General features: G+C 40.9%; 1 protein-coding gene and 1 pseudogene across 1 annotated transcript; both read right to left on the bottom strand.

Annotated features, from left to right (window-relative positions):
• LOC111160962 overlaps positions 1-15,898 on the bottom strand; it is an 85,474-nt pseudogene extending 69,576 nt beyond the window's left edge.
• Positions 15,899-16,753: 855 nt separating this feature from the next.
• LOC111160961 lies at positions 16,754-20,827 on the bottom strand. Its single transcript, XM_022524372.1, is given in 4 exon segments — positions 16,754-16,928; positions 18,170-18,204; positions 20,400-20,536; positions 20,539-20,827. Coding segments are annotated over 4 exon segments (633 nt in total). The 5' UTR covers positions 20,825-20,827.
• Positions 20,828-27,145: the final 6,318 nt, after the last annotated feature.

Raw genomic sequence — 27,145 nt, 5'->3', positions numbered from 1 at the left:
TGGAAAATCAGTTTCTAGGGACCCTGGATAGAGAGAGATTGACTACAAAGGGGCATCCTGTCCTATATCTTGTTCTTGGTAGGGATTATGCAATTCCATGCATTTGTCAAAACTCATAAAACTGTACATCAGAAAGAATGGACTTTACTGGATATAACTTTTAAAATAATTTTTAAAGGGAAAAATGGGCAACTTAAAACCGAAGAAATCCAAGTGGACAATAAGCTTATGAGAAGATCTTCAACCTTCAACCTTCCTTCAACCTTCAACCTAATATCAGGAAATGCAAGTAAAAAGCCCCATGAAATAACATTTCCTACTCACAAGGTTAGCAAAAACTAAGAAATGATTTTGGGAAAAGGAAACTCTTAAAAACTGCTGGTGTGTGTGTAAATTGATAAATTTTGGAGAGCCACTTGGTAGTGTTTTGTAAATTTGAAGATGCCCAGGCGATTCTGCTTCTTGATTTGTATCCTAAAGAAAATCTACCACATGTACACAAGGAGACGTCCATGCCCGAGAATGCTAAGTGCAGTATCATTTGTAATATCAAACAGTGGGAACAATTTATATGTTAGTCAAGAGAAAAATGTCTAAATAAATCTGACATATTGATATCATGGAATAGTCCACAGCATTTGAAATGCAGGAACAAAACCTGTGTCTATCAAATAAATATCAATAACAAAATGGGGAGTGAACAAAACAAGTTGCAAAATAACACATATGGTATGCTATTTATATGAAGTCTGAAGACAATCAAAACAATGCTACATCTTGTATATTAAAAATACACACTTGGCAGGGGCACCTGAGTGGCTCAGTGGGTTAAAGCCTCTGCCTTCAGCTCGGGTCATGATCCCGGGGTCCTGGGATAGAGCCCCTCATCGGGCTCTCTGCTCAGCGGGGAGCCTGCTTCCCTTCCTCTCTCTCTGCCTGTCTCTCTGCCTACTTGTGATCTCTGTCTGTCAAATAAATAAATAAAGTTTTTTAAAAAAATACATACCTGGCCGTAGTTTAAAAACTTGTAAAGGAATGATGTCCACTCAGTTCAGGACAGTAGCTACCTCTAAGGAGGTTTGGAAAGGAATTCGATCTGGAGGAGATCGACAAAGAGATCTTCAACTGGATATATAATGTTTTATTCCTTTAAATAGAAATATGAAGTGGGGTACCTGGCTGGCTCAGTCGGTAAAGGATGCAAGTCTTGATCTTGGAGTTGTAGGTTCAAGCCCCATGTTGGGTGCAGAGATTAAGAATTTTTTTTAATCTTTAAAAATAAATTTTAAAAAATGAAGCAACTTTGGCAAAATGCTGAGAACTGATCTGTTTTCTTATTCTCTGTATGTTTCACAAAAATGAATACATGGAAAAGTATTCATATAAAAGGTCCTATACCATCTCAAATCAAGTCCCATAGCATCAGTGCTTCATGGGCCACACTTTGGAAAACAATATTTTAGAAGCTTAAAGTACAGACCACAGAACTTCATTGCCTCTACCATATACAAACTGTGTAGTCTTAGGAAAGTTGCTTAATATTTTTAAGCTGCAGTTCTCTCTTGGGTTGATTTCATTAATATTTGTCTCATAATGTAGTTGTGAGAATAAGACAATGACTTAAGGAGAGTCACGAAGGATAATGACTTCAAAGCAGTACATTTTCTGGGGGTGTCTGGGTGGCTCAGTTGGTCAAGCATCCGACTCTTGATTTCAGCTCAGGTTGCGATCTCGGGCTTGTGAGATGGAGCCCTGCGTAAGGCTCCATGCTGGGCGTGGAGCCTGCTTAAGATTCTCTCTTCCTCTCCCCCTGTCCTCCCCCTAGCCTCCCCCCAAAACAGGACATTTTCTGGCTAACAGGAAGTACTAAAAAATGGGAGTTGTTATATCATTTATTATCTAGGCGGAGAGGTCAAGAAAGACATTCTAGGAAATGTGACACTTGATTTGAATCTCAGAGGCCTTTGAAGAATTGATCAGTTGTGCAAGGGAATCAAGCATGTTTTTGTACAAAAGGAACAGAATGGCATACGGCAGAAGCCTGGATCGAACTTGGGGAGCATCCATAAACAAAGCCAAGAGTTTCATTTTTGTAGCCCTGTTCTCTGATAATATTTCACCTCCAACCCCGAGTGTATCCTTTCCATAAGCCAGATAAATCAAAACACACTTTGGAGATGATGATGAATTGCTTTGAGATGAATGGAAGGAATGATGGCCTGTAGACTTGAACGGACTGTAGTCAAATGCTAAAAACAGACCTAGAGGGAAACATGGTGAACACATCTGAAGATGATCCCCCTTTTCCCTAGGTTTATTTCTCTGTTTTCCAAAGCATCTCCATTTTCCAGACACACTTTCCAGATGCACTCTGGAAAACTAGTCTGTTAAAAGAGCATTACGCAAATTATAAAGCTTTAAACAAGATTGCTATAACTGAAGAAATGAGCTTTCTGTTGGGGTTCAGTGGCTGAGCAATGGACTGGATCACTGCCTGCCTGGTTGGCTGGTTGAATTACGTTAATAACCGGACTGGGAACCTGAAGGTCTGGCTATTATGTTGTCTTAAGGAGCAGAACATCTTGGAATGATTCATATCAGTGCTTTAAATCTTAGACTTCATGACAGTCAAAAATGAAAATTGAACACAAAATGGCTGATGTGGCACTGCCATAGGGCTACAATCTGACTGTAACTTTTTTCCTTACAAATAATAAAAAAAATGGACCCAAGTGGGGAAAGTAATAAAATAGCAAAAGAGCCTGTGGAAGAAATTAAAATTCTGTGGCCACACCGCCACAACATTATACCCCAACTGTCTGGCCAATCATATCCTATTAGCAACCGTATATCAGACGGGTAAGACCAGTGAGCTAGAGCCAATTCTCTTTTCAATACCTATGTCCTCAGGAGAAAAAGGAGAAGCAGGACTCTCCAATCACATGTTCAGTGCTCTGAAAGGGATGGATATGGGAGCCAAGGCATTTTCCCCTTTGTTCCAAAACTCTGAAAATGATAATTGTTCAAAGATGTCAGAAATCAACAGAGAGCAAGAATAGCAATGGTTATTCAACTAGTACTGAAGAGAGCTTACCAGAACAGTTGTAAGCAAGTCAGGCATCCTGGCATCCCAAATGACACAGGATGCAATTTCATGGTTTGGCTTGTCCCGTTTCCTGAATGCTGCCATAAATTCATCTCTTAAGTCTATTTGCTTGACAACCCCTGAAAGCATTCATAGAGCTGTCCTTTCAGGAAGCGTGAAATGCAGATTGCTAGTTTTCAATGAGTGAAAAGTTTCACGAAACAATTTTTTTAAAGGTTGTGAGGCTGATTTTACTAAAATACATTAAATTTTTTTAACTTTATAAATTAACTTTTATTTCATTCAAGCCTTAAAACGTGCCTCCCTCCTGAAGGAAGAAGTTTCCCATTTTAGATGAAAGGGACTAGCATGGAGTCCCCTTGAGTAGCTGAGGTCACGCAACCAGGATCTGAGGTCTGAGATGACGAGATGGCCTGTGTCCAGGGTCAGTGTTGGCCCACAGTGAGGCCCTAACATCAAGATGTCCACTGTCCTCTCCATCAGGTCCAGGGAACAAGAGCTCTTCAAGCAGTCACCCCCCAGTCTTGGTGTCGTTTTCCATGGCTTCAGTTACCCGCCATCAGCTGTAATCTGGAAGCAGATGCTCCTTCCATTGTAGCATCAGAAGGTCACACTAGTAGCCTAATGCTACGTCATCACACCTACATTCTTCTCACCTCTTCATCGCATCAGGTAGGCATTTTATCATCTCGCATCATCCCCAGAAGAGTGAGTACAGTCCAGTAAGATATTTTGAGAGACAGGCTACATTTGCATATCTTTTACCACAGTATATTAATTGTTCCATTTATGGTTCTTAATCTCTTCTGTGCCTAATTTATAAATTAAGAGAATATAAATTAAGAGAATTGTGAGAATAAAACAATGACTTAAGGAGAATCACAAAAGATAATGACTTCAGGATAAGTATGTATGAGAAAAAACAAAGGATATATAGGGTTAGGTATATCCTGGGTTTCAGGTATCCACTGGGGGTCTTGGAATGTATTCCCCTGAAGACAAGGGGGAGGCTACTGTACTTTAAGATGTGAATGTTGTGGAAGGACGCATCCTGCCTGGAAGTTTCGAAAAGCTCCTGCTCAGGCGGTGTGGAGATGAGGGTCACCACAGAGCAGTATCCACATCCTGGACTGGGAGCAGAGGCGGTGGGTCTGTCAAGGAAGTCCCTGCCCCCTGCAGATGCCTCAGGATGTCCCCAATCACTAGCCACCCCCCACTCCCAGAGGTCTAGCAGATGATGATGGGCACCTCAGCTGCTGGGAAGTGTGGGACCTGAATCCCAGGTTTAGGCCTTTTCTCAGAGGCCCCTAGCTGTAGAAGCTCTTCCCGACCTTATTCGCATGGATGATGGTCTTCCCCACAGGGAAGGACCCTTTCTTCCAGAAAGTGGACGTTGTGGCTCTAGATGATGGCCTTGAGGACGGAGTGTGTGGTCATGTGGGATGATAGCAGTAGAAAACCTCCACTAGGATGACCCCACAGATGACCACCTGGATGACCCCTTCTGAGGTGGTCGTAAAAGAATGACAGATCCTTTGGCACAGTCTGCAAGAGGGAAAGGGAAGCACCAACCATTGCTGGTGTTTCCCCACCCCCATGCTGTGAATTTTTCGTTCTTACTATTGAATGTAAAGGCAAGCCATTTTTGGGCGCCCGGGTGCCACATTCCGTTGTCTGTCTTGGTTTGCTCTTGGTTTTGGATGAGGTCATGATCTCAGGGTCGTGAGATCCAGCCCTATGTCGGGCTCTGCACTTGGCACAGAGCCTGCTTAAGACTCCCTCTCCCTCTCCTTCTGCCCCTCCCCCATGCACGTGCTCTCTCTAAAATCAATCAATCAATCAATCAATCTTTAAAGGCAAGCTATTTCAGTATTAACTAGAACCCCAGAACCCTCAAGATGAGATGCAAAACAATGGGAACAAATGTAATATTAGAACCCTTTAGGGCGCCTGGGTGGCTCCGTGGGTTAAAGCCTCTGTCTGCCTTTGGCTCAGGTCAGGATCCCAGCATCCTTGGATCGAGCCCTGCATCAGGCTCTCTGCTCAGCAGGGAGCTTGCTTCCCTCTCTCTCTCTGCCTGCCTCTCTGCCTACTTGTGATCTGTCTCTCTGTCAAATAAATAAAATCTTAAAAAAAGAAAAAGAACCCTTTACACTTCGTTGCTCGCATCTTTAATGACTTCTCAAGCACTTCGCATATATATTCGTTAATTTTCGTATCTGATTCTAAGGTAGCCAGAGAAGAAAACAGAAACTGAAACAAGTAATAGACTTTCTCACTCTCACATTGTGGGCTACACAACAGGAAAAAGAGAGCAGTTAGGCGAGCCTATTTCTCTGGGTGATTAGGAGAAGCAGATGGAAAAATCCTTGAAGCCTAGACACTGGGAATCAAAGAATGTGTGAAAGAATTTGAGAAAGAAAATTCTTCATACTTTTAATTAAACAAACCATATAAATCAAAAGTGCACACAGAGCTGCCAAAAGGAGAATGTGCAGTCTTGGGAGTAGAAGCTGCTTGTTTTTACTTTATTGCCTTACGAAAGGCAGAGGGGCGGGGGGCGGGGGGGGGGGGGGGCGGGTTTGACAGAAGTGCTAAAAGTTCAGTGTTTTTAGTTGAAACATTTTTTTCTACAACCACTCCCAACAGGAGCTTTTATACATAAAATGTTGTCTCACATTCTTCAGCGTTTTCGGCATATTTAAACAACGCAAGTGGAAATAAGTTCATTTTTGAAGCATGGTCCTATTTGTCTCTTGCCATAAGCCCTTTGCATGCTGGGTACATTAAAGCTGAAGTAATTCCAAGGGGTAATCATGGCCCTTCTGGTTGCAGAAAGAGAACAGGGACCATGTGCGGTGTGCTCCAAGATGTCACCTGCCACCGACTTTATCTTTATCTCCCAGGAAAGAAGCCTGTAAGAAGGCTATAAACAGCTCGTAGAACCACAATAGGAGCATTTTGTCAATCGAGAACTAAAGCAAATACTCATGTGAAATCCAAGACCACCAACTGAAAGGATCCGACTGTTCCGTCCTGAAGTCTTGCCTTACTAGTGTTTAAAGCTTGAAGGTGCCTTCTAGAATGCAATCCATCTTTTGGTCTGCTACCACCCTTCCAGTTCTGGGGGCTCTCAGACCCCTTTCCTCACTGATAGCCATGTGACGTATCCACTCAATCATTCAACAGCTCAGTTCTGAAGCTGTGGAAGGCAACATCTCATACTTCACTCAACCCAAAAGGAACAGAAGTTCCTGTCCCCAAACCAGAAGTTTGGAGACTTAGAGACCACAAACCTTTAGTGGACTAATTTAAATATTTTGTTTCTTTTTCATATATTTAGACTGAATAATAAAACATTATGTTCTTGTAGTAAAAAGGAGTTCAAATACAGAAAGTATTCATTTAGAAAACAATAAAGAATACTTTCCTCCCTCAATACTGTTCCCCAAGAAAACTTAATAGCTGGGGAATAGCCTTGGAGAGCCTCTTCAGTGTTTATAAGGATATCTCTGCCTTGTCCAGATTTCTCTGTATTTTAAAAAAACAAATGGGATTGTAGTGTTCTGAAATTTACTTTTTAAAGTCTCATGTCATGAGCCTTTTCCGCATCAGTATACTTAGATGTATTTCATTTTTCAGCTTTTATGACGTCTCATTGTATGAACATACCATAATTCTTTAGCTAGTCCTCAACTGATTAATATATAAGTTGTTTGCCCAATGTTGGCTATTATAAACACAACAGAAATGAAATATATGTAAATTTTTGTTTAAAAATTGCTTTTTATCTGATTATGAGAGTAGGATATGTTTACTATAGAAGACTTGCAGAACACGGGTCTTCAGTGACTTACAATGGGGTTATGTTCCAACAATCCCATCATAAGATGAAACTATCATAAATCAAAACCACATTTAATGTAATGTAATGTATCAAAAACACATTTAATGCACCTAACCTACCCAACATTATAGTTGAGCCACACCTACCTTGTATGTGCTCAGAACACTTCCATCAGCCTATAGTCAGGCAAAATCATCTAATGTAAAGCCTATTATATAATAATGTTGACTATTTCATGTAAATCATTGAATACTGTACCAAAAGTGAAAAGCAGGGTGGTTGTACAGAATGGGTGTAAGGGTATCAGATGTTTACTCTTGAGATCAATGACTGACTGGGAGCTACCACTGCCCCACATCACAAGAGAGGATTGTACCACATTATTGCTAGACAAGATTAAAAGTCAAAACTCCAAATATGGTTTCTATTGAATGTTTAATGCTTTTGCACCATCATAAAGTAGAGAAACCATAAGTCAAGCCATTGTAAGTCAAACTGTACAGAAAATTGTAAATAAGATTAAGAACACATGGAATCCTACCACTAAAATATGAACATTGTTAACATTTTGGTATATAGTGCTGCGGTCTTTTATCTGGGCAAGAGAATAAAAGGATAGCTGTTTGTGTTATATTTTTTTTTTTAAACTATAGTAGCACCAGATATAAGAAATCCTATTAGTAGTCTAATATGCATTCTCTCCCTCTTTCATATTGAAGAAATCCAATTCCACCCAGTATAGCAATGTTCTTAGCTAAAAACTAGTGTTTTCCAGTGTTCTTTGAAGTTAGGAGTAATCGTGTGTCATAGTTCTAAATGAATGAGACGTAAGGGAGAGTTTACTGGAGGTTTCTGGCAACATTTGACTTGCTTCAGCATCAGTTTCCCCTTGCTATTTCTTTTCTTTCTTTCTTTTTTTTTTCCTCCTGACCTGGAGCAAGCATGTGGGGCTGGATATGGAGCAGCCATCTTGTGACCTTGAGGTGACAAGCATAAGGACAAAAGCCACAGGCCAAGGATGGTAAATGTAAAGACAGAAGGAGCCTGGGACATTGATAATGTTGTGGAGACAAGGCACAAGCTCTGGACATTCTATCTCCACATTTTTTTATTAGGTGAGAAAAAATAAAACCCTATTTAAATAACCTACTCTAGTCAGGGTTCTATTAGAGACAACTAAACATAATTTCTGAGCTTCTGTATATGCAGGTCTCCTCCTCCTACTTCAGTCACTTGGCATTACACCATGAGCACTCTCCTCTGTGCCATTAAACGTTTCTTAAAAGCGCGACTTCTAATCCTGTATGATATGTCTTTTTATGGGTGTATCATTATTTATTGCCATTCAATTGTTGAGCTTTTAGGTTACCTCTAATTCCTAATTTAAACTTAAAAACAGAATTTATGTAGATAAATATTAATTTTGGTTACATATTTGTTTTCTTAAGATAAACTTTAGAATTGGGATTATGATGTCAAAGAGACAATTTCCAACATTTTAAGAAATATTGTTTCCTGGAATACTTTTTTCAAGTTAACTCTCTAAACTGCAGCCAAGTATTAGAATAGCATTCCTTTTTTTTTAAAGATTTATTTACTTATTTATTTTATTTTTTAAAAAGATTTTATTTATTTATTTTTGAGAGAGAGTGCATGGGGCGGGGGGAGGAGCAGACTGAGAGGGAAAGAGTAATTCAAGCAGACGCTGTGCTGAGCGTAGAGCCCGTTGTGGAGCTCAATCTCACGACCCATGAGATCACGACCTGAGCCGAAACCAAGTTGCCCAATTGACCGTGTAAGCCACGCACCCCTAGGATATCATTTCAAAACATATTCAACAACTCGTAAACATGTTTTTGGTTATTGATGGTAGAGGAATCATGGTATTTTATTATTGCTTTCAGTTTAATTTTTTAAATTTTTTAATTTTTTTATTGCTTTCATTTTTAGTTTTCAGTTGCTAGTTATAATAGTATTTATGTCCCTTCCATCATTTTACTCTCTTAACACACTATGAAAGAGAAGCATTTCAAACACATTATAATCATATATTATTAAAAACAAAGTCTCCAAGTCACATTACAGCTTTCAGACACACTGCTATTAAAATTATTATAGCATCTAATGAACCCATGATTTCCCTGGATGTTTAACAAGTGAGTAAGTGATTACCCCAGTTCCGCAGTGATTACAGACTCTGTTCTGATGTCCTTCAATCTTCACATGCACATTTAACTTCTCTACATGCATCACTGGGATATTATTCTGAAGTAATGGTAATTTCATAATAACAAATAATATAAATGCCCACAATGAGGCAAATGTTATCCTCAGTGCTTTTATATGTATTAATTCATTCAAACTTCCATGAAGCAGGTGCTATTATTATTCCCACCTTACAGATGAGGACCCTGAGGCACAGAGAGGAAAAGTAACAAGGCCCAATTTCATAGTTTCTAAGTGGTGACACTAGCTTAGGATCTCAGTGGTCAGGGTCTAGAACCCATGTGGACCATTGTTATATGGTGTTGTTTTATCAGCCACTGCTGTGGTTTTATTAGAGTCATCAAAGAGCGGGAGAGTCTTTTGCAATGTATTTGAATGTGATCACAACTCTGCCCTTAACAGGGTTCTCAGGGGTGGCTTTTAATCACATTCATGAACTTGCTGTTTGAACCTAGACCAGCCCTTTAACTTTCCTGAGTCTTGGTTTCTGAGCTGCATTTCTTTCAGTACAACATGTCTGGCTGTTTTGGTGGTCTTATGCCTGAAAATTATTTACTTTGTTGTGGCCCAATCAGCAGTTCTGTAATCAGTATCAATGATAATTAGAAAACCCCAAATCCATCCGAAAATTATTGATTCTGTAGCTCATGTTGACATGGCCCTTAGTCGCACGGCAGACTTCAGGGAGAGCTGGTTGCTCCCTAGAGCTGTGGACCTGCCAGGAGGGAGCAATAGGAAGGGGAAGCTTGAGGAGAGCCCAGAGGGAGGACAGCCCAGCTGCTGAGGTTGGCAAGCAAAGACAGCTTCCAGAAAGCTCTTCTATGCTGAGAAGGAAAAGTTAAGGAGTGCCTGGGTGATTCAGTCAATGAGCATCTGCCTTAAGCTCAGGTCATGATCTCAGGGTCTTGGGATGGAGCCCCGCATCGGGCTCCCTGCTCAGCGGACAGTCTGCTTCCTTTCTTCCTCTGCCCCTCCCCCTCTGTGTGCGCTCTCTCTCTCTCTCTCTTTCTCTCTCTCAAATACTTAAGTATTTTTAAAATTGTTTTTATTATGTTAGTCACCATACAGTTTTGTTTTGCTTTAAAAGAAGTCGAAACGCACAAGAGCATCTCTTTGTTCACCACCGTGGCCACACCTGAGAACAGTGGGAGGCTTTTAAGGACTTGGCTTTTATGAAAGTCACCATATCACTGTTCTTTCCGCACCCCAAACCAAAGTGTGCCAAGTCCTGGGAAAATTTCACAGAAAAACGATTTATTGGTTGTAATGAATAAGGTGAACAGGTATTTTGAGACTTCAACTCTCTGTTGTCAGTATATTTGCCCCTTCCTCTTCCCTCCATCCAAGCAGATGGCTGGCTCTGTTCTCATCGCCTGAAGGGAAAGAGGGAGGGCACCTTAGCAAAAAACAGAAGGAGCTTGCAAGTTCAGGGATTCAAAAAGTCTAAGCTCATAGAGGAAGAAATCCCACAGGGATAGAAGTCCTTTAAAACAGAGAAAGGGAAAAGGCTTTTCTTCACACTAGAAATGGATTCTTCCAAGCTGGGGGAGAGGAATGAAGTCGAAACATAAGAAATTCTTCAAGACAACCAAGGATCTTTTACTTCATTTCATAGCACTTGTAGCAAGGAAGCATCCAGACCCTAGAAAAAAATGGCTGTGAGCTGTTCTCTCCACACAGGTCTACATATGAAGATGACAAAGTTTTCTGGGCCCCAAGGGCAGTAGGAAGGAAGCCAAAGATCTCTGACTCAAAGAAACCATGTGGGCCAGGAGAGTGGACATCTTAGCAGTAACCTATATCGACCTCTGATGGATAACTACATGCCTGTCCTTTCATCTCATCACTGCTATCTCCCCGATTACCCTCCCCCAACACCTTGGCACCATTTAAGAGGTTGACGGTGTGATATTGACAACCTTGAGAAGATCCTTTTTTTTTTTTTTTTTTTTTAAAGAGAGAGAGATCACAAGTAGGCAGAGAGAGGAGGAAGCAGGCTCACTGCTGAGCAGAGAGCCCGATGCGGGGCTCGATCCCAGGACCCTGAGATCATGACTGGAGCCGAAGGCAGAGGCTTAACCCACTGAGCCACCCAGGCGCCCCCAACCTTGAGAAGATCCTAAGAAGGATTGAAGTTAGTGGGGTTTTTTTTTTCCCCAAAAGCCCCCTATCATTGAGCCTTTGATGCTCAACGTCTGAAATACAGATGTGAGGGAAAGTAGTTATATATATATTTTTTTAATTTTTTATTTCTTTTCAGCATAACAGTATTCATTGTTTTTGCACCACACCCAGTGCTCCCTGCAATCCGTGCCCTCTCTAATACCCACCACCTGGTTCCCCCAACCTCCCAACCCCTGCCCCTTCAAAACCCTCAGATTGTTTTTCAGAGTCCATAGTCTCTCATGGTTCACCTCCCCTTCCAATTTGCACAACAGTATTTTGATTGAGGTCTGAGAGTCATATAGGCTATAGCCATTTTATGGGTCAATTCTCCCAGCCCCACCTTTTTTTTTTTTAATCATGCAATGATTCACTGTAGTGTTTTTTGCTCTGCCCAAGAGAAAGAGAGAAAAAAAAGAAAATTCCAACAGAAGGGAATTTGTCCCATATCTGATAAAAAGGCTTAAATAACTGTATCTTAAGATTTGGGCAGTAACTTCTACCCCTAACTCATATGCACATTCAGGGCTACACAAAGCTATACCCAAACAAAAATCAATTTTGGAATGTCGAACTTAGTATGAGCTGGCTTCTCCATGATTTGAACTTATGATGCCAGGAAGTTCAGCTACTTCAAATCTGAAAAGAATATCACCAAGCCACACCTTTCAAAAAATGTTATTAACATATGATTCTTTCCTAAACAAGGGAAGATAGGAAATCTAGTTGCATTCACAAAGAATGTATGAAGACTGCCAAGAAAGCAAATAATTTTTGGAAGCCACCCTTATTTGGAAATATTCTAGTCATAGAACCATGGTTGTTTAAACAAAAGCATCCACCATATCTCCCTTTGAAAATATGTACTTCCAAAATATATGAGAAGAACTAAATACTGTGTTACTCAGTTCTCCTTTGATTTACTTGAAAATAGCTTGGATAAAAAAAAAAAAAAAAAGATAAAGCCCGCCAAGAACTACAAGTAGCTTCCTGTAGGCAATTGTGATGTAGTGGAAAAGGCAAAACCTCTGTAGTCAAACAGACCTGTTTTGGAAGCTTGGCTGCACTCTTAACTAGCTGGGTGACCTTGGGCAAGTAACTTTATCTTCCCTATGATTCATCTGCAAATATAATTAAATTTTATTAAATGAGAAAACAGATGTGAAAGTGCTCATTGAAGGATAGTTCCCCCTAGGCCCCAGTGGAAAAACAGAATAGTTATACATGGTTATTATAATATAAAGTAATAAACAAATACATGTCTTAGTACGTGTGCCAAACCATTTACATGAGTTCAAAAAAGCTTGACAATGGAACGTGATGTTTGGCCAAGTGCAAAATTATACACTGGAGTGAGATGCATTGAAATGAATTCTATTTATTTGACTTTAAATTGCTCCTATAAAAATCTTTTTTAGGGTCAATGGGTACTTTATGAAATGTGCTGTCGGCAAGACATCTAGAAATTCTAATGTATAAAAATGTTGGGTCTCGTTATTTCTAAGGGAATTATGAGAACAAGATCAATGAAAAGAAATATCCACAGTTTCTACTGTTTTAGCCTCCAGCCTAAAAGGAGCAGATGAGGTGACTCTGAGTAGATCGATGGCAAAATTATAAAGTAGCCACCCGACCTCAAGGCATTTTCTTAGTTGTCCAATAATATTATGATGTCCCTAGCTGTGCTGAAATAATTGTGCCAAGGAACCTATGCTCTACTCTAATTAAGCCTTATCATCTAGGGGCCAATCTCAGACCACTTTGTTTTTGTAAATAAAGTTTTATTGGAACACAGCCATGCCCATTCAGCTATGTGTTATGACTGCTTTCATACCACAGCAAGCAGAATTAAGTAGTTGTAGCAGAGACCATCTGGCCCACAAAGAATGAAATATTTACTATCTGGATTGTTACAGAAAAATTGTGCTAATCTCAGCTCTAACCCCTAACAACCCACTTGCTCCCTAAAATCAAAGGCAATATATTTAACCTATCCATGGGATATTTTCATTTTAAGATGACCATATTAACTCCATCTGTAGATTGTCTGGGAGAAAATTTCTGAGCAGAGAGAGAGAAAGCGTTCTCTTTGTGCACCTGGCTCATGCTTATTCCCTTTCCAAAATAATAAAAGTCAGTGGTGTGACACCGTATGTTGCGAAGTTTGCCAAATTTTGACTTCGGGGTGACTGTAGACTTTGCATTATAGCAAAGGCATGTGGAGGCTAATCTTCAGTTAGCTGACTTTATTTTACTTAAATAAACCTTATTATAGCCAAAGTCAGCTTTGGGGAGTGATGGGGGACATCCACCAGTCTCTAAAGAGACCTGCTCTGAAATAACATGGCTGAAATATATTAGCTGTCCAACATTCTTTGTCAGATTTTGAAAACCTTGAGAATCAGAGCAATGATATTTCTTGGAATACTGAACAATGAGCTAGAGCCCTGTTGAGTCTCATAAACCTTCCTCCCAAATCAGAACTGACAATCAGTCGGATTCAACCCATAGTTCATCCTCCCAAATAATGTGGTTTGAATGATAAGGAATCCAAATGAAGTAAAACAGTGACTGAAAAAAGGGGAGGAAGACAAGTCAGGGATCGGGGCAAAATCTCCATTCTGAGTGCGCAGAAGTTCAAGATGGACCATCGCTGCTATAAGCATGGAAAAGCTTTCACTTACTTGTGTCGGAGGGTCTTTAATACAAAAAGCTGGAGGAGAGAAAGTCAAGATTAGTCTGGCTTTCTTTCCTCCTCGTGGACACATTCCAAGGTAAAGTTCAAGCTAATGCTAGTCTTGGTTATTTAGTTATCTAATGCCTGCAACAAAAGTAAAGCCCTCTCCATATTTTTCCTGAGGAATTGCAGGTTTTAAATATATTTTCAAATAAAAGCGGTAAGTGGAAGCTTCTTTTTAAAAATAGGATCTAAGGGGCACCTGGCTGGCTCAGTAGGTAGAACATGTGACTTTTGATCTTGGGGTTGTGAGTTCAAGCCCCACACTAGGTGTAGAGTTTACTTAAAAAACGATAAGCAAAAATAGGATCTGAATAAATGTCAGCAAAGTTGAGAGTCTCGGCACTGAGGAAGGGGAAATTTAAAATGGCAAATTAGTATATCTTTAGCCACAAAGCCACATATAATGACATAGATTCATACTTTTCACAAATAGCTCTTTCTCAATTCTAAATCTGGTTCTACCATTTGGTTGGTAAGAAACTTCATTTCTCGGTTTTTCTCTGAGACAGGGAAAAAAAGAAAAACCAGAATGAAAGCTATTCCTGGAACAATGTGGCAATTTTAGTACTCTAGGTTCTAAGTTATGTTATAAGCCTATCCAGGTATGTGCTTATCCTTTTGGAGGAAAAGAAAAAGGGGCTTTTGCCGCAATCACTGGGGGAATTTTGACACCAGACATGTCAGAGCAAGGCAATAGGACAAGTCTCCAAGCATCAGGAGCGTCACCACTGATTGGGTCAGTAATTCTTTTGGAGAGCCCAAGTAATGAAATGCCACCAGGTTTTAACAATGATGTAGGGACAATAGCCATCCATCCGACAGGCTTAGGGACAAGAACCACCGGAGTTGCACAAGGGGTATGTGTCCTTAAAGCTGAGTAGGGCCCTTTCAGGCAGCTGTGGATGAGGGGACTTGGACCATGTCTCCCAGGAAGGAAGACACAAAGAGAACAACACTATAGGCAGAGAACTGGAATCGTACTGAGTTCTCCCAGTGTCTGCACTTAAGGCCAAGTTCACCTTGTCTAAAATAAGACAACTTGGGATTTTCAGGAGGCCATGTCAACTGGTCATCAGGAATCAGGGGGGACAGTTTTAACTTATACACAGATGGAGCAAGCAGAGGGCTTTTTAGACTGTGAATCACATCATGTGAACCTTTTTCAATGGGTTCCAATCTCTTCGGAACCAAATCCAAAATCTGAATCATGGGCCAATATGTTTGTTATCCTGGCTACTTCTCAGACCTCATGTCTCACTTCTTTGAACATCCTGCTCTGGGCATGCTCTTGTCCTTGTCAGAACATGCCAAACGTATTCTTGCCTCAGGACCTTCAGATTTGCTGCTCTCATGGTCTGGAATGTTCTTGACTTGGACCTTTGCAAAGTTTACCTTTTCACTACATTGATGTCTCTCATCACACATCACCAGCTAAGAGAGGCTGCCCCTGACTTAACATAAAATTCGCTTTATCCCCTCATCCCGCCTTAATTTTCCTTCTAGGGGTGCCTGGGTGGCTCAGTGAGTTAAGCCTCTGCCTTCGGCTCAGGTCATGGTCTCAGGGTCCTGGGATTGAGCCCTGCGTCGGGCTCTCTGCTCAGCAGGGAGCCTGCTTCCCTTCCTCTCTCTCTCTGCCTGCCTCTCTGCCTACTTGTGATCTCTGTCTGTCAAATGAATAAATAAAATCTTTAAAAAAAATTTTCCTTCTAGTAATTATCACCATGTGATGATAGGATACCTATGTGTTGACTAATTTATTACCTGTGCCTCGCCAGACCACAAGTTCCATGAGGGCAGGAGACTTGGTTTTGCTCATGCCTTACCCCGAGACTTAGAATAGGGCCTGGCACATAGTGGGTATTCAGCTAATATTTGTTGACTGAATAAATGAATTAAAGCAGATATTCAAATGAATCGACTTTTGTAGAAATTTCGTTTCTAAACCGGGCGAGCCTTAAAATAGCAAAAACAGTTATACGTAGGAAAATCAAAAGTTGTTTTTTTCTTTTTAAGAAGGTTACAGGCCCAGCATGGAGCCCAGCATGGGGCTTGAACTCACCACCCCAAGATCAAGACCTGAGCTGAGCTCAAGAGTCAGCTGCTTAACCGACTGAGCCACCCAGGGGCCCCCAAAATAAAAATTTTTGACACTTCTGAAAAAGTAAATGCCGTAAATGATCTTTGCCATTTCACAATTGAACCCACATTTCCACTTCACCCTCCATGTGGTCATTTAAGCTTGGTCCCTCTTCAGTAGCAAGACATAGAGTTGGGGGGCACCTGGGTGGCTCAGTTGTTAAGCATCTGCCTTCAGCTCAGGTCATGAACTTGGGGTCCTGGGATTGAGCCCCGCATCGGGCTCCCTGCTCCGTGGGAAGACTGCTTCCCCCTCTCCCACTCCCCCTGCTTGTGTTCCCTCTATCACTGTGTCTCTCTCTGTCAAATAAGTAAATAAAATCTTTAAAAAAAAAAGACATAGGTGGATAGAATGTCTGTTACTGGTGTCAGAATCTCTAAACACCCTCACTTTGGCAAGGCTGGAGAGAGAGCTATTGAAATGTCTCTTGTTCCAAAGAATCCCAGAAATACCAGACAGGATCACTCTTTTGGAAAATTAGACCCACGGAGATTGTTGGTCTATTTAAACAGACTCAATCCCCAACTTACTACATTAGCACTTAGTACTCTTCAACTGCACACGCTTGTATCTGAAGTAGCTTGTGCCCCTTAATCGGTAGGAGAGCCTCATTTGTTTATGGAAACGCTGTGATGCCCTGAACGAATCCAAGGGCTTCCTCTGGAGCACCTTGGAGAGAAAGCTGGCAGGTTCCGGCTGCTCTGTGGGCCTGTGGAGCAAAGACTTTTATCTCTATCAATAAAACTCACCAGCTCAGCCAAGTATGGACAGTGACACCATAATTAGCTCTGCTGTGCACCCAAGTGAACAAACGCTTCCTGAAGTATCTTACGTTACTCTCTTTGGGCATCCCATGTTCTACTTTGATCGAATTGGACCACTTCTGGGGCGCCTGGGTGGCTCAGTCGGTTAAGTGTCTGTGGTTAAGCTCAGGTCGTGATCCCAGGTATCTGGGATCGAGCCCCACGTTGAGCTCTCTGCTCAGTGGGGAGCCTGCTTCTCTCTCTGCCTGCTGCTCCCCTGCTTGTGCTCTCTCTCCTCTGTCAAATAAGTAAATAAAATACTTTTTTGAAAATTGGACTACTCCCCTTTACTGACCATTCCCTGTGTTTTCCTGCCTTAATACATTTGGTCCTATTGCTCCCTCCCTTGTATATAGGTTTTTTCCCCCCATATATCTATCATAGTAAACTACATACAGTAAACTATAAGTCCATTCATTCCCTCAAGCACAACCTCACATCAAAGAGGAAAAAAAGTAAGTAAATGAGTCCAAAGATCTGGTCAGAAATTTCATTGCTAAAACATGTAGCACACCAAAGTGTCAGTTTTACTCTATGATAACTTTAAAAATAAAATAACAATATACCATCAACGAAGTATACAGGACTCAAAGACATATTCTATTTTTCCCACAATGACTATCTTGATGCCTTATATAAAATAATGAGGACCAAATTCTCCCACCAACCCCCAAAAAGTTGGTGCCCCAGGTTTGCAAGCATGTGCTTAGACTGTCTATTGGGTAAACCAGCACTGTGTAAGGAGAGATCCACACTGTTCCCTCCGATTTTAGAATCCTAATGACAATTATTTCTTTTCTTTTTTTAAAAAAGATTTTATTTATGTATTTGTCAGAGAGAGCACAAGCAGAGGGAACAGCAGGCAGAGGGAGAAGCAGGCTCCCCACTGAGCAAGGAGCCCCATGCGGGGCTGGACCCCAGGACCCTGGGATCATGACCTGAGCCAAAGGCAGAGGCTTAACCCACTGAGTCACCCAGGCGCCCCTATAATTATTTCTTTAGTGCAATACAGGGCTGAGGAACGTCCAGAAGTAAGGTTGTCTTGAGTAGAAGTATGAAGGATATTGCTCTTATGCCGATGTCCAGAGAAGATAGCTGTTGCCACAGTGTGACTTGAGGGCCACCGCAGAAGTCTGACCCTACTGACCTGTACTTCTCACCGTACACTCCATCTTCATGGCACTTCAAAAGAAGAAATGGGCAGCTTACCTGGATTGATGCATCCTGCTATGTCAGAAACATAACATCTGTAGGAATTTGTTTACTTAATTAAAATACACTCTTTGAGTAAAGCCAGACTTAAGCTTACTTTAAGTTTACTTCCTAAAGCCAGACGTAAGGCCAGTCAACCATGATGGAGCAGGGAGGTCAGCAGGAGGAGGGAAAAGCTGAAACGTGGTTCATATGAGTTCTGTTTAAATGTGTTGTTCAAGTGATGCTAAGGAGTAGCTGAGTTATATAATATCAAACTATTTTTAAGGGAGAGTTTAGATCAGAAAAAAAATACTCTTGCATGTATCAGATCGCTTGCACAGGACCAAATGCACGGCCGGCAAATTACAGATGGAAAATTTCGGGAAAGCAAAAGCAGAGGTTGAAAAGCTCCCTATTCAGGGAAGGGCTGGTCAGCAGGGAGGCAGAGGAAGGAAAGGAGTGGTTTATGCTGTGGGGATGGATTAATTTTTCTATTGCGGAGGCTTGGGGGGGATGAGACAGATTTGTCCTTGGCTTGCAGATAAAAAAAGACGGTTCTGGGAAAGACAGCCAAGTGCCACAAGATGCTTAAAGCAGTCACAGTCCTTTCTCTAGGGTAGCTAAGCTCATCGTGTGGAATGGAGGGAGATAGGCAGGGGTTTTGCCGCTTGATTGAACTGCTAAAAGTGTAACTCAACAGCTGGAAAGGAAGAAACAGCCCCAAAAACTCATCAATAGATGAATGAATAAGCGAAGTATGGTGTACACTTGCTGCGAAATCTGATTCGGCCACACAAAAGGAATAAAATACAGAGAGATACATGCTACAACATGGATGAACTTGATAACATTGTTCACTGAAAGAGCCAGACGCAAAAGGTCACAGGTTGCTGGATTCCGCTTCTGTGAAATGTCTAGAATAGGCAAATCCAAACAAACAGAAACCAGATTAGCAGTTGCCAGGGGTAGGGGATGGGAATTTGGGAGCAACTATTTAATGGGGATGGGGTTTCCATTCGTGCTGATGAGACATTTTGGAACTACATAGTGCCAGTGGGTATACAGTATTGTAAACCACTTAATTGTTTACTCTCAAATGGTTAATTTTATGTGAATTTCCTCTCCGTATAAAAACTATTTAAGCTTTCCTCAAATTACAGGGGGCTCTGACTCTAACATTCAATATTGAAGGTTAGATAGTTCTTTTTAAGCTGGCCTTACACCAAAATCAGAAAATAATATTGAAGGGTTAATGAGAACCATAGCTAATTGTTTTTATTTATTTAAAAAAACCTTTAAATCCAGTATAGTGAACATACAATGTTATATTAGTTTTAGGTATACAATATAGTGATTCAACAATTCCATACATGTCTCAGTGCTAATTATGGTAAGTGTACTCTTAATCCCTTTCACCTGTTTCACCCATTCCCCCACCCACCTCCCCTCTGGTCACCACCAGTTTGTTCTCTGTAGTTAAGAGTCTGTTTTTTGGTCTGTCTCTTTTTTTTCCCCTCTGCTCACTCATTGTTTCAAAAATTCTACTTGTAAGGGAAATCATACGGTATTCGTCTTTCTCTGACTGATTCACTTCACTTATCATTATGCTCTCCAACTGCATCCACGTTGTTGCAAATGGCAAGATTTCATTCTTTCTTATGGCTGAGTAATATTCTATTGTACATATATAGATGTGCAATAGAATATTATATATATAATGTATGATATATATATGTGTGTGTATATATATATATATATACACATATATATGTATATATATATATCACATCTTCCTTATCCATTCCCCTATCAATGGACACCTGGGCTGCTTCCATGTCTTGACTATTGTAAATAATGCTGCAATCAACATAGGGGAACATAGATATATTTGTGAGTTAGTGTTTTTATATTCATTGGGTGAATACCCAGTAGTAGAATTACTGGATCATATGGTAATTCTATTCTTCATTTTTTTGAGGAACCTGCATCCTGTTTCCCACAGTGGCTGCACCAGTTTGCATTCCTATCAACAGGGCACAAGGGTTCTTTTTTTTCCACATCCTCGTCAACACTTCTTGTTTCTTGTGTTATTTTCGCCATTCTGACAGGTGTGAGATGATATCTCATTGTGTCATATGTGTGTGTGTGTGTGTGTGTGTTTTGACCGGACTAAGTGGCCTTACTGGGGGAAAGCCAGGACTACAATGGATTTTAGAATTGGCACTGGGGCCCTTCTTCTCGCCAAAGGTGGGCAACAACATTGACAAAGCGCCGGTTGTACACATCCACCGCCTGGCTCGGCCTGTCTCCTTCTGTTTGTCCGTTTGGCCGCCTTGGGAGTCTGCCCTCTTACTCTCCCGGCATGGGCTGGGGAACCATGGACTTCACCTCCAAGCATGTGGCCGGCTACTGCTGGGGTGATCGGAGCCTCCACTCCACACCGACCCAGGGTAGCCTTATCCTCTAAGGGTGTGCCTGCCAAGAGCACAACTTGAGCTTCTGGAGCGATGCCCTCCGGTGAGGCTACAGGAGCCTTGATCTGGGTGACCATCTCCTGGCCGGTCACCTTGAGAGTATGTAGCTCCTGGGCGTGGACAAGGAGCTGCATGTCAGCTACCCACCTGTGGCCACCACAGCCCCTGCCACCTCACTGGGGCTTTGATCTGCATTTCCCTGTTGAGGAGGGATGAGAAGGGATGTTGAGCATCTTTTCATGTGTCTGCTGGCCATCTGGATGTCTTCGTTGCAGAGATGTCTGTTCATGTTTTCTGCGCATTTTTAAATGGGTTATTTGCGTGTTCGGTGTTGAGTTGTATTAAGTTCTTTATACATTTTGGATGCTAACCGTTTACATGTCATTTGCAAATATCTTCTCCCATTCGGTAGGCTGTCTTTTAGTTTTGTTGTTTCCTTTGCAGTGCAGGAACTTTTTATCTTAATGCAGTCCTAATGTTTATTTTTGCTTTCGTTTCCCTTGCCTCAGGGGACATATTTAGAAAAATGTTGTTATGGCCGATGTCAGAGAAATTACTGCCTGTGCTCTCTTCTAGGATTTTTATGATTTCAGGTCTCACATTTAAGTGTTTAATCCATTTTTATTTCATTTTTGTGTATGATGTAAGAAAATGGTGCGGTTTCATTCTTTTGTATGTAGCCGTCCAGGTTTCCCAACACCATTTGTTGAAGAGACTGTCTTTTTCCCATCACATATTCTTGCCTCCTTTGTGTACGTTTAATTGGCCATAAAATAAGGGGTTTAGTTCTGGGCTCTCTATTCCGTTCTATTGATATATGTGTCTATTTTTGTGCCGGTAGCATACCTGTTTTGATTACTACAACTTTGTAGTATATCTTGAAATCTGGGATTATGAAACCACCCATTTTGTTCTTTTTCTAGATTGCTTTGACTGTTTGGGGTCTTTTCGGTTTCATGCAAATTTTAGGATAATTTGCTCTAGTTCTGTGGAAAATGCTGTTGGTGTTTTGATAGGGATTGCATTAAATCTTTAGAGTGATTTGAGTGTATGGACATTTAAATAATATTTTTTCTTCCAGTCCATGGGCGTGGAATATCTTTCCATAGACTTGTGTCGTCTTCAATTTCTTTCGTGACAGTTTTATAGTTTTCAGAGTACAGGTCTTTGCCTCCTTGGTTAAATTTATTCTTAGCTATTGATTTTGATACAACTATAAATGGGATTGTTTTCTTAACTTTTTTCTCTGCTGCTTCATTATTAGTGTATAGAAATGCAATGGATTTCTGTATATTGATTTTATATCCTGTGACCTTACTGAATTCATTTATCCATTCTAGCTAATTATTTTTAAACTTCTCTACTTCTATAAACTTTGATTTACTTTTCTACTTTAGTGAAAAAACCCATTTTACTTGGGGCGCCTGGGTGGCTCAGTGGCCTTCGGCTCAGGTCATGATCCCAGGGTCCTGGGATGGAGTCCTGCATCAGGATCTCTGCTCAGCAGGGAGCCTGCTTCCCCCTCTCTCTCTGCCTGCCTCTCTGCCTACTTGTGATCTCTGTCTGCCAAATAAATAAATAAATAAATCTTTAAAAAACAAAAACAAAAACAAAAAACCATTTTACTTAATACAGAATATGTATAATCAGTAGCAATACTCAAAATATTTAATAACTTGTACAGCATAGACACTGACCGATCAGATATGATGCCAGCTATCAACCACCAGTGGACGAATGTCTTTACTTGCTATATCTCTAATAACCAAATGTGATGGCTAATTTGATATGTCAACCCGGTAGGGTCATGGGGTGCCCATCTATCTGGTTCAGCGTTGTTCCTGGGTGTGTCTGTGAGAGTATTTCCAGATGAGATTAGCATTTGAATTGGAATCCTGAGTAAAGTTGATTGCCCTCCCTAATCATTCAATCTGTTAAAGGCCTGAATGGAACAAATGGCAGAGGAAAGGAGAGTTTGCTTCTTGTGTACCTGATTGCATGAGCTCAGATACACTTCTTCTACCTTCAGACTAGGAATGAAACCATTAGCTCCACTGGTGCTCAAGTCTTCAGACTTGGGCTGACCTATGCCAGTGGCTTTCCTGGGTGTTTGGTGGGCACAGGGCAGATCATGGGACTTCCCAGCCTCCATAATCATGTGAACCAATCTCTCTCTATAGATAGAGGATAGATAGATAGATAGATAGATATAGGTAGATAGTTATCTCCTATTGGTTCTGTTTCTTGGGAGAATTCTAACTAATACACTAAGTAATAGGAAGCTTAGCTGAGCAAACAACGAAGACATAACGAAGGCTCTGTCACGTCCCCTGTGACTGCATCTGATTTACGCACCTACTACCCAGGGGAAAATAAATAGCTTCATGGGCACTGGTTTTAAAAGCCAATCATAATGGCTTAACAATATGAATGTACTTAAATCCATTAGCTGTACGCTTAAAATGATTAGAATAAATTCCAGGTTATGTGTTTTTCCCACAATTAAAAATGTTGTAGTAAAAACTGCAAATGCTGGGGCACCTGGCTAGCTCAGTTGGTGGAACATGTGACTTGGATCTCGAGGTTGTGAGTTCGAGGCCCCCGTTGAGTGTAGAGATTACTTAAAAATCTCTAAAAATACATAAATAAATAAATTAAAACTACAAATGTTTTTTAAAAGCCAGTCATACATGTTTGCAAAATGTTACAGACTAAATGTTTGTGTCCCCTCAAAATTTATATATATTGAAGCTTTGATCCCCACTGTAATGATTTGTAGAGATGGGGCCATTGGGAGGTAATTAGGGTTCAATGAGGTCATAAGGGTAGGGGCCTGGTCTGAGGGGATTAGTACCTTACTAGAGGTGACACCTGAGAGTGTGCTCTCCCTTCCCCCACCCCACTCTAACACAAAGAAGACCTATGAGGACAGGGCTAGAGAGTAACCATCTGCAGACCAAGAGAAATGACCTCAGAACAAAACCTTTCTTGTCAGTACCTTGATGGTGGACTTAGAGAACCGTGAGAAATAAATTCCTGTGGCTTAAACCAAGTCTATGGTATTTTGTTATGGAAGCCTGAACTAAGATATAAAGATTCCAGTTTTTAGGGGGGCCTGGGTGGCTCAGTCAGTTAAGCTTCCCACTCCTGACTTCACCTCAGGTCATGATCTCAGGATGGTGAGATCGAGCCCCGCTCAGTGTGGGGCCTGCTTGAGATTCTCACTCTCTCTCTTTGTCCCTTTCCCTCTCCCCGTTCCTCTCTCAAAAAAAAAAAATTTCCAGTTTTTAAACTTTTCTCATTTATATAATGAGACATATTCCTTATGTTTAAGGAAGTTAGAGAAGGATTTATACCCCCATCCTGAGGGCATTCTGTGTATGGGCACTTTTTCTACAGTACTTTCTTGGTTATTTGGAATACCGAATATGCTTATGTGGTAAAAACACAACAGACCCTTTAGTGTTTATCCAAAGAATGATAGGAAGATAAAGTGATCTTCTCTTTCCATGTTTTGGAACACTAAGTGAACATGTTAATATTTATTACTGATAAGTTGTAGATAACATTGGGGTTTGTTTTGTCGTTCCTAAAGTTAGTTAGGAACATTGAGGTCTTTATTTTTCTAGTACATTGCTTTGAAGAAGTTGCTTTGACCTTTCTAACGTATTAGTGAGTAGTTTATTGCTTGGCTTAAACGCTCTAGTGCTTTCTTTTGCATTGTCTGTAACAGAAACAATCATGAAGCTATACATCTTGCCCCAGTTTTTATCATGAAATTCAGGCACCAAATGCCAGGCAAGGGCCTCCACAGACCCTTGTCTGAAGTCAAACTATGTAGACATGTCACATAGGGCTGAAGTGATAAATTTGGAAGCCCTTCTTTTTTTTCTTTATCATCTTTTCTTCTGCTGTTGTACTTGTCTCAGACAAAACACATTTATGCTCTGATTCCTATGGTTGAGATGCGGATCAGGGTGACCTGATTTGCAGCAATCTGACCAGGGACATAAAGTTCCATCTCATCTGTAGAGCTTAGAATCATTTGCCCTACAAAAATAAAAGAATTATTTGTCTCCTACATCTTCGAGACCCAATTTCCCTTCTGTAAGGAGGAAAGCAAAAGTTTGGCCAAAATCTGTAGAAGGTAGACTTGCTACACGTAGAACAATGTTACTTTTGTATAGATTTCTGAAATCAGCTTTCATCTGGAGTGCATTAGGGGCCCCTGAGTGGCTCATTTGGTTAAGTGTCTGCCTTCCCTTCAGGTCGTGATGCTGGGGTTCTGGGACCGAGCCCCATGTCAGGCTCCCTGTTCAGCAGGAGTCTGCTTCTCCCTCTGCCACTCCACTGACTCATGCTCTCTCTCTCTCATATAAATAAAATCTTTAAAAAATAAAGTGCTTTAAAATGATGGTGAACTTTTCTATTCATATTTTTGGTATCATTCATTTTTTAATTTTAAAATATTATTCACATGGCATAATGTAGTAGTCAATGTAATCCAAAGGCTGACTTTTTGACCATATTAGTAAACTTCAACAGTTAGGAAAAACAAGCTGGGGGTCACGAGTGATGTGCTGAGTTGGGAGAAGAGAGCGTGAGGTTCTCTGTGCTGTGTACTGCCTAGCCCACCCCAGAACAGCAGCCAATGCTATGTTAATATCTGAGGAGAAGGCCACATAGAAAATAAAATTAAATTAAAGGCTCCACGCAGATGAGATAAATGTGGGAAAAGAAGCATGTACACAAACAGAAGTAAAATACTAGTGGGTTTTGATGCTCAAATAAATGCATTAATTCAGATGAACGTTTTTCACTCCTATTTGGAGTTCTCATTCATTTTTCAATTTTTTTGCATGGATTTTAGTCAACATACTTAGCTTCTGGACACACCTGCAAACATACTATTCTAGTTTGTAATTGTAAATTATAATTTAGAAATGTTTTAATCAATATGGAATCGAATAATAACTTTCTTAAAAGAATACTTTTTTTAAAGATTTTATTTATTTATTTGTCAGAGAGAGTGAGCACAGGCAGACAGAGTGGCAGGCAGAGGCAGAGGGAGAAGCAGGCTCCCCGCTGAGCAGGGGGCCCAGTGCGGGACTCGATCCCAGGATGCTGGGATCATGACCTGAGCCGAAGGCAGCCGCCTAACCAACTGAGCCACCCAGGCGTCCCAAGAATACTTTTATATGAAGTCTCTCCATCAGCTGGGAGGTGGTTTGATAAGGTGCAAGGGGGACTGGCTTTGAAATCAAGGAGACCCGGGGCTGGCTCTGTCTGTAGATCATGTGACTCTTGAACTCCAGGTTGTGAGTTTGATCTCTGGGTTGTGAGTTTGAGCCCCACCCTGGGTGTAGAGATGACTTTAAAAAAATAAAATCTCTAAAAAAAAAAAAAAAGTCAGGGAGACAACTTGTAGGGCTCAGGTAAGTGATTTAACTTTTCCATTCCTCTGTTTCTTCATCTGTAAAATGGAGATAATAACGGTAGACCTCAAGACTGTAATATAAATGAATACAAATAAAATGCTTGGCATGTACCAAGCACTGAATAAATATTCTTCTCAAATCCCTTAGAATAAAAATATTCTATCAGAAGTACCACTGGAGAATCTCTGTAATGTTCCCACACTTTTTTTTTTTTTACTGTATTTGCCATATCTATTATTCTTCTCTCTGTACCCTCCCCTTTATTTTTCTTGCTTTCCTCTTAGTTCTTTTTTTTTTTAAAGATTTATTTATTTTAGAGAGAGAGAGAGAGTGTGTGAGCTGGGAGAAGGGCAGAGGGAGAGTAACTCAAGCAGATTCCCCACCAAGTGCGGAGCCCGACCTGGGGCTCCATCCCAGGACCCTGAGATCATGACCTGAGCCGAAACCAAGAGTCAGATGCTTAACTGACTGATCCACCCAGGAGCCGCAATCCTCTTACTTCTTTTTAATGTATTATTTATTTACTAGTTTGATTTACCAATGTCGTGTTTATCCTTCAAGGGTGCTGCTTCCTTTCTATTTCAGCTTTTTCTTCATCCGCTCTCCTCCTGTCTCTGGCCTTTCATCTGCTTTTACTCAAACCTTGACTCCTCTAGGAGCTGTAGCCTCTGAGGCGTGTTTAGTGTTTGATAAATTCTTGTTCAGCAGCTAAAGCCCTTCAGAGGAAAGGTAACATATAAATGAGGTGAGACTAGTACATTACTTTAGTAATGTGACTGGATTTTTTATTTTAAACACACTTGCCAAAACTTATTTTTCAAGTAAGTGTTGTTATAGTCAAAGTAGTCGCTGCGGGATTTCATCTGTTTGTCTGAAATGGTGTAATTTTTATTAATAATATGAGGCTCAGGCAGTAAGTATATTGTGCTCTAGCAAGTACGTTGTGTACCCCCATTCAGGGACGCCTTTTCAGCCTTCACAGTCCATCAACCAACTGCTTTAGGGTCCCACTTCCCA

The sequence above is a fragment of the Enhydra lutris genome, unplaced genomic scaffold (assembly GCF_002288905.1).
Source record: "Enhydra lutris kenyoni isolate GAN:26980312 unplaced genomic scaffold, ASM228890v2 scaffoldscaffold80, whole genome shotgun sequence".
NCBI classification, from domain to species: Eukaryota; Metazoa; Chordata; class Mammalia; order Carnivora; family Mustelidae; genus Enhydra; species Enhydra lutris.
The sequence above is the reverse complement of the archived record's forward strand: the minus strand, read 5'-3'. Positions and strand labels throughout refer to the sequence as shown.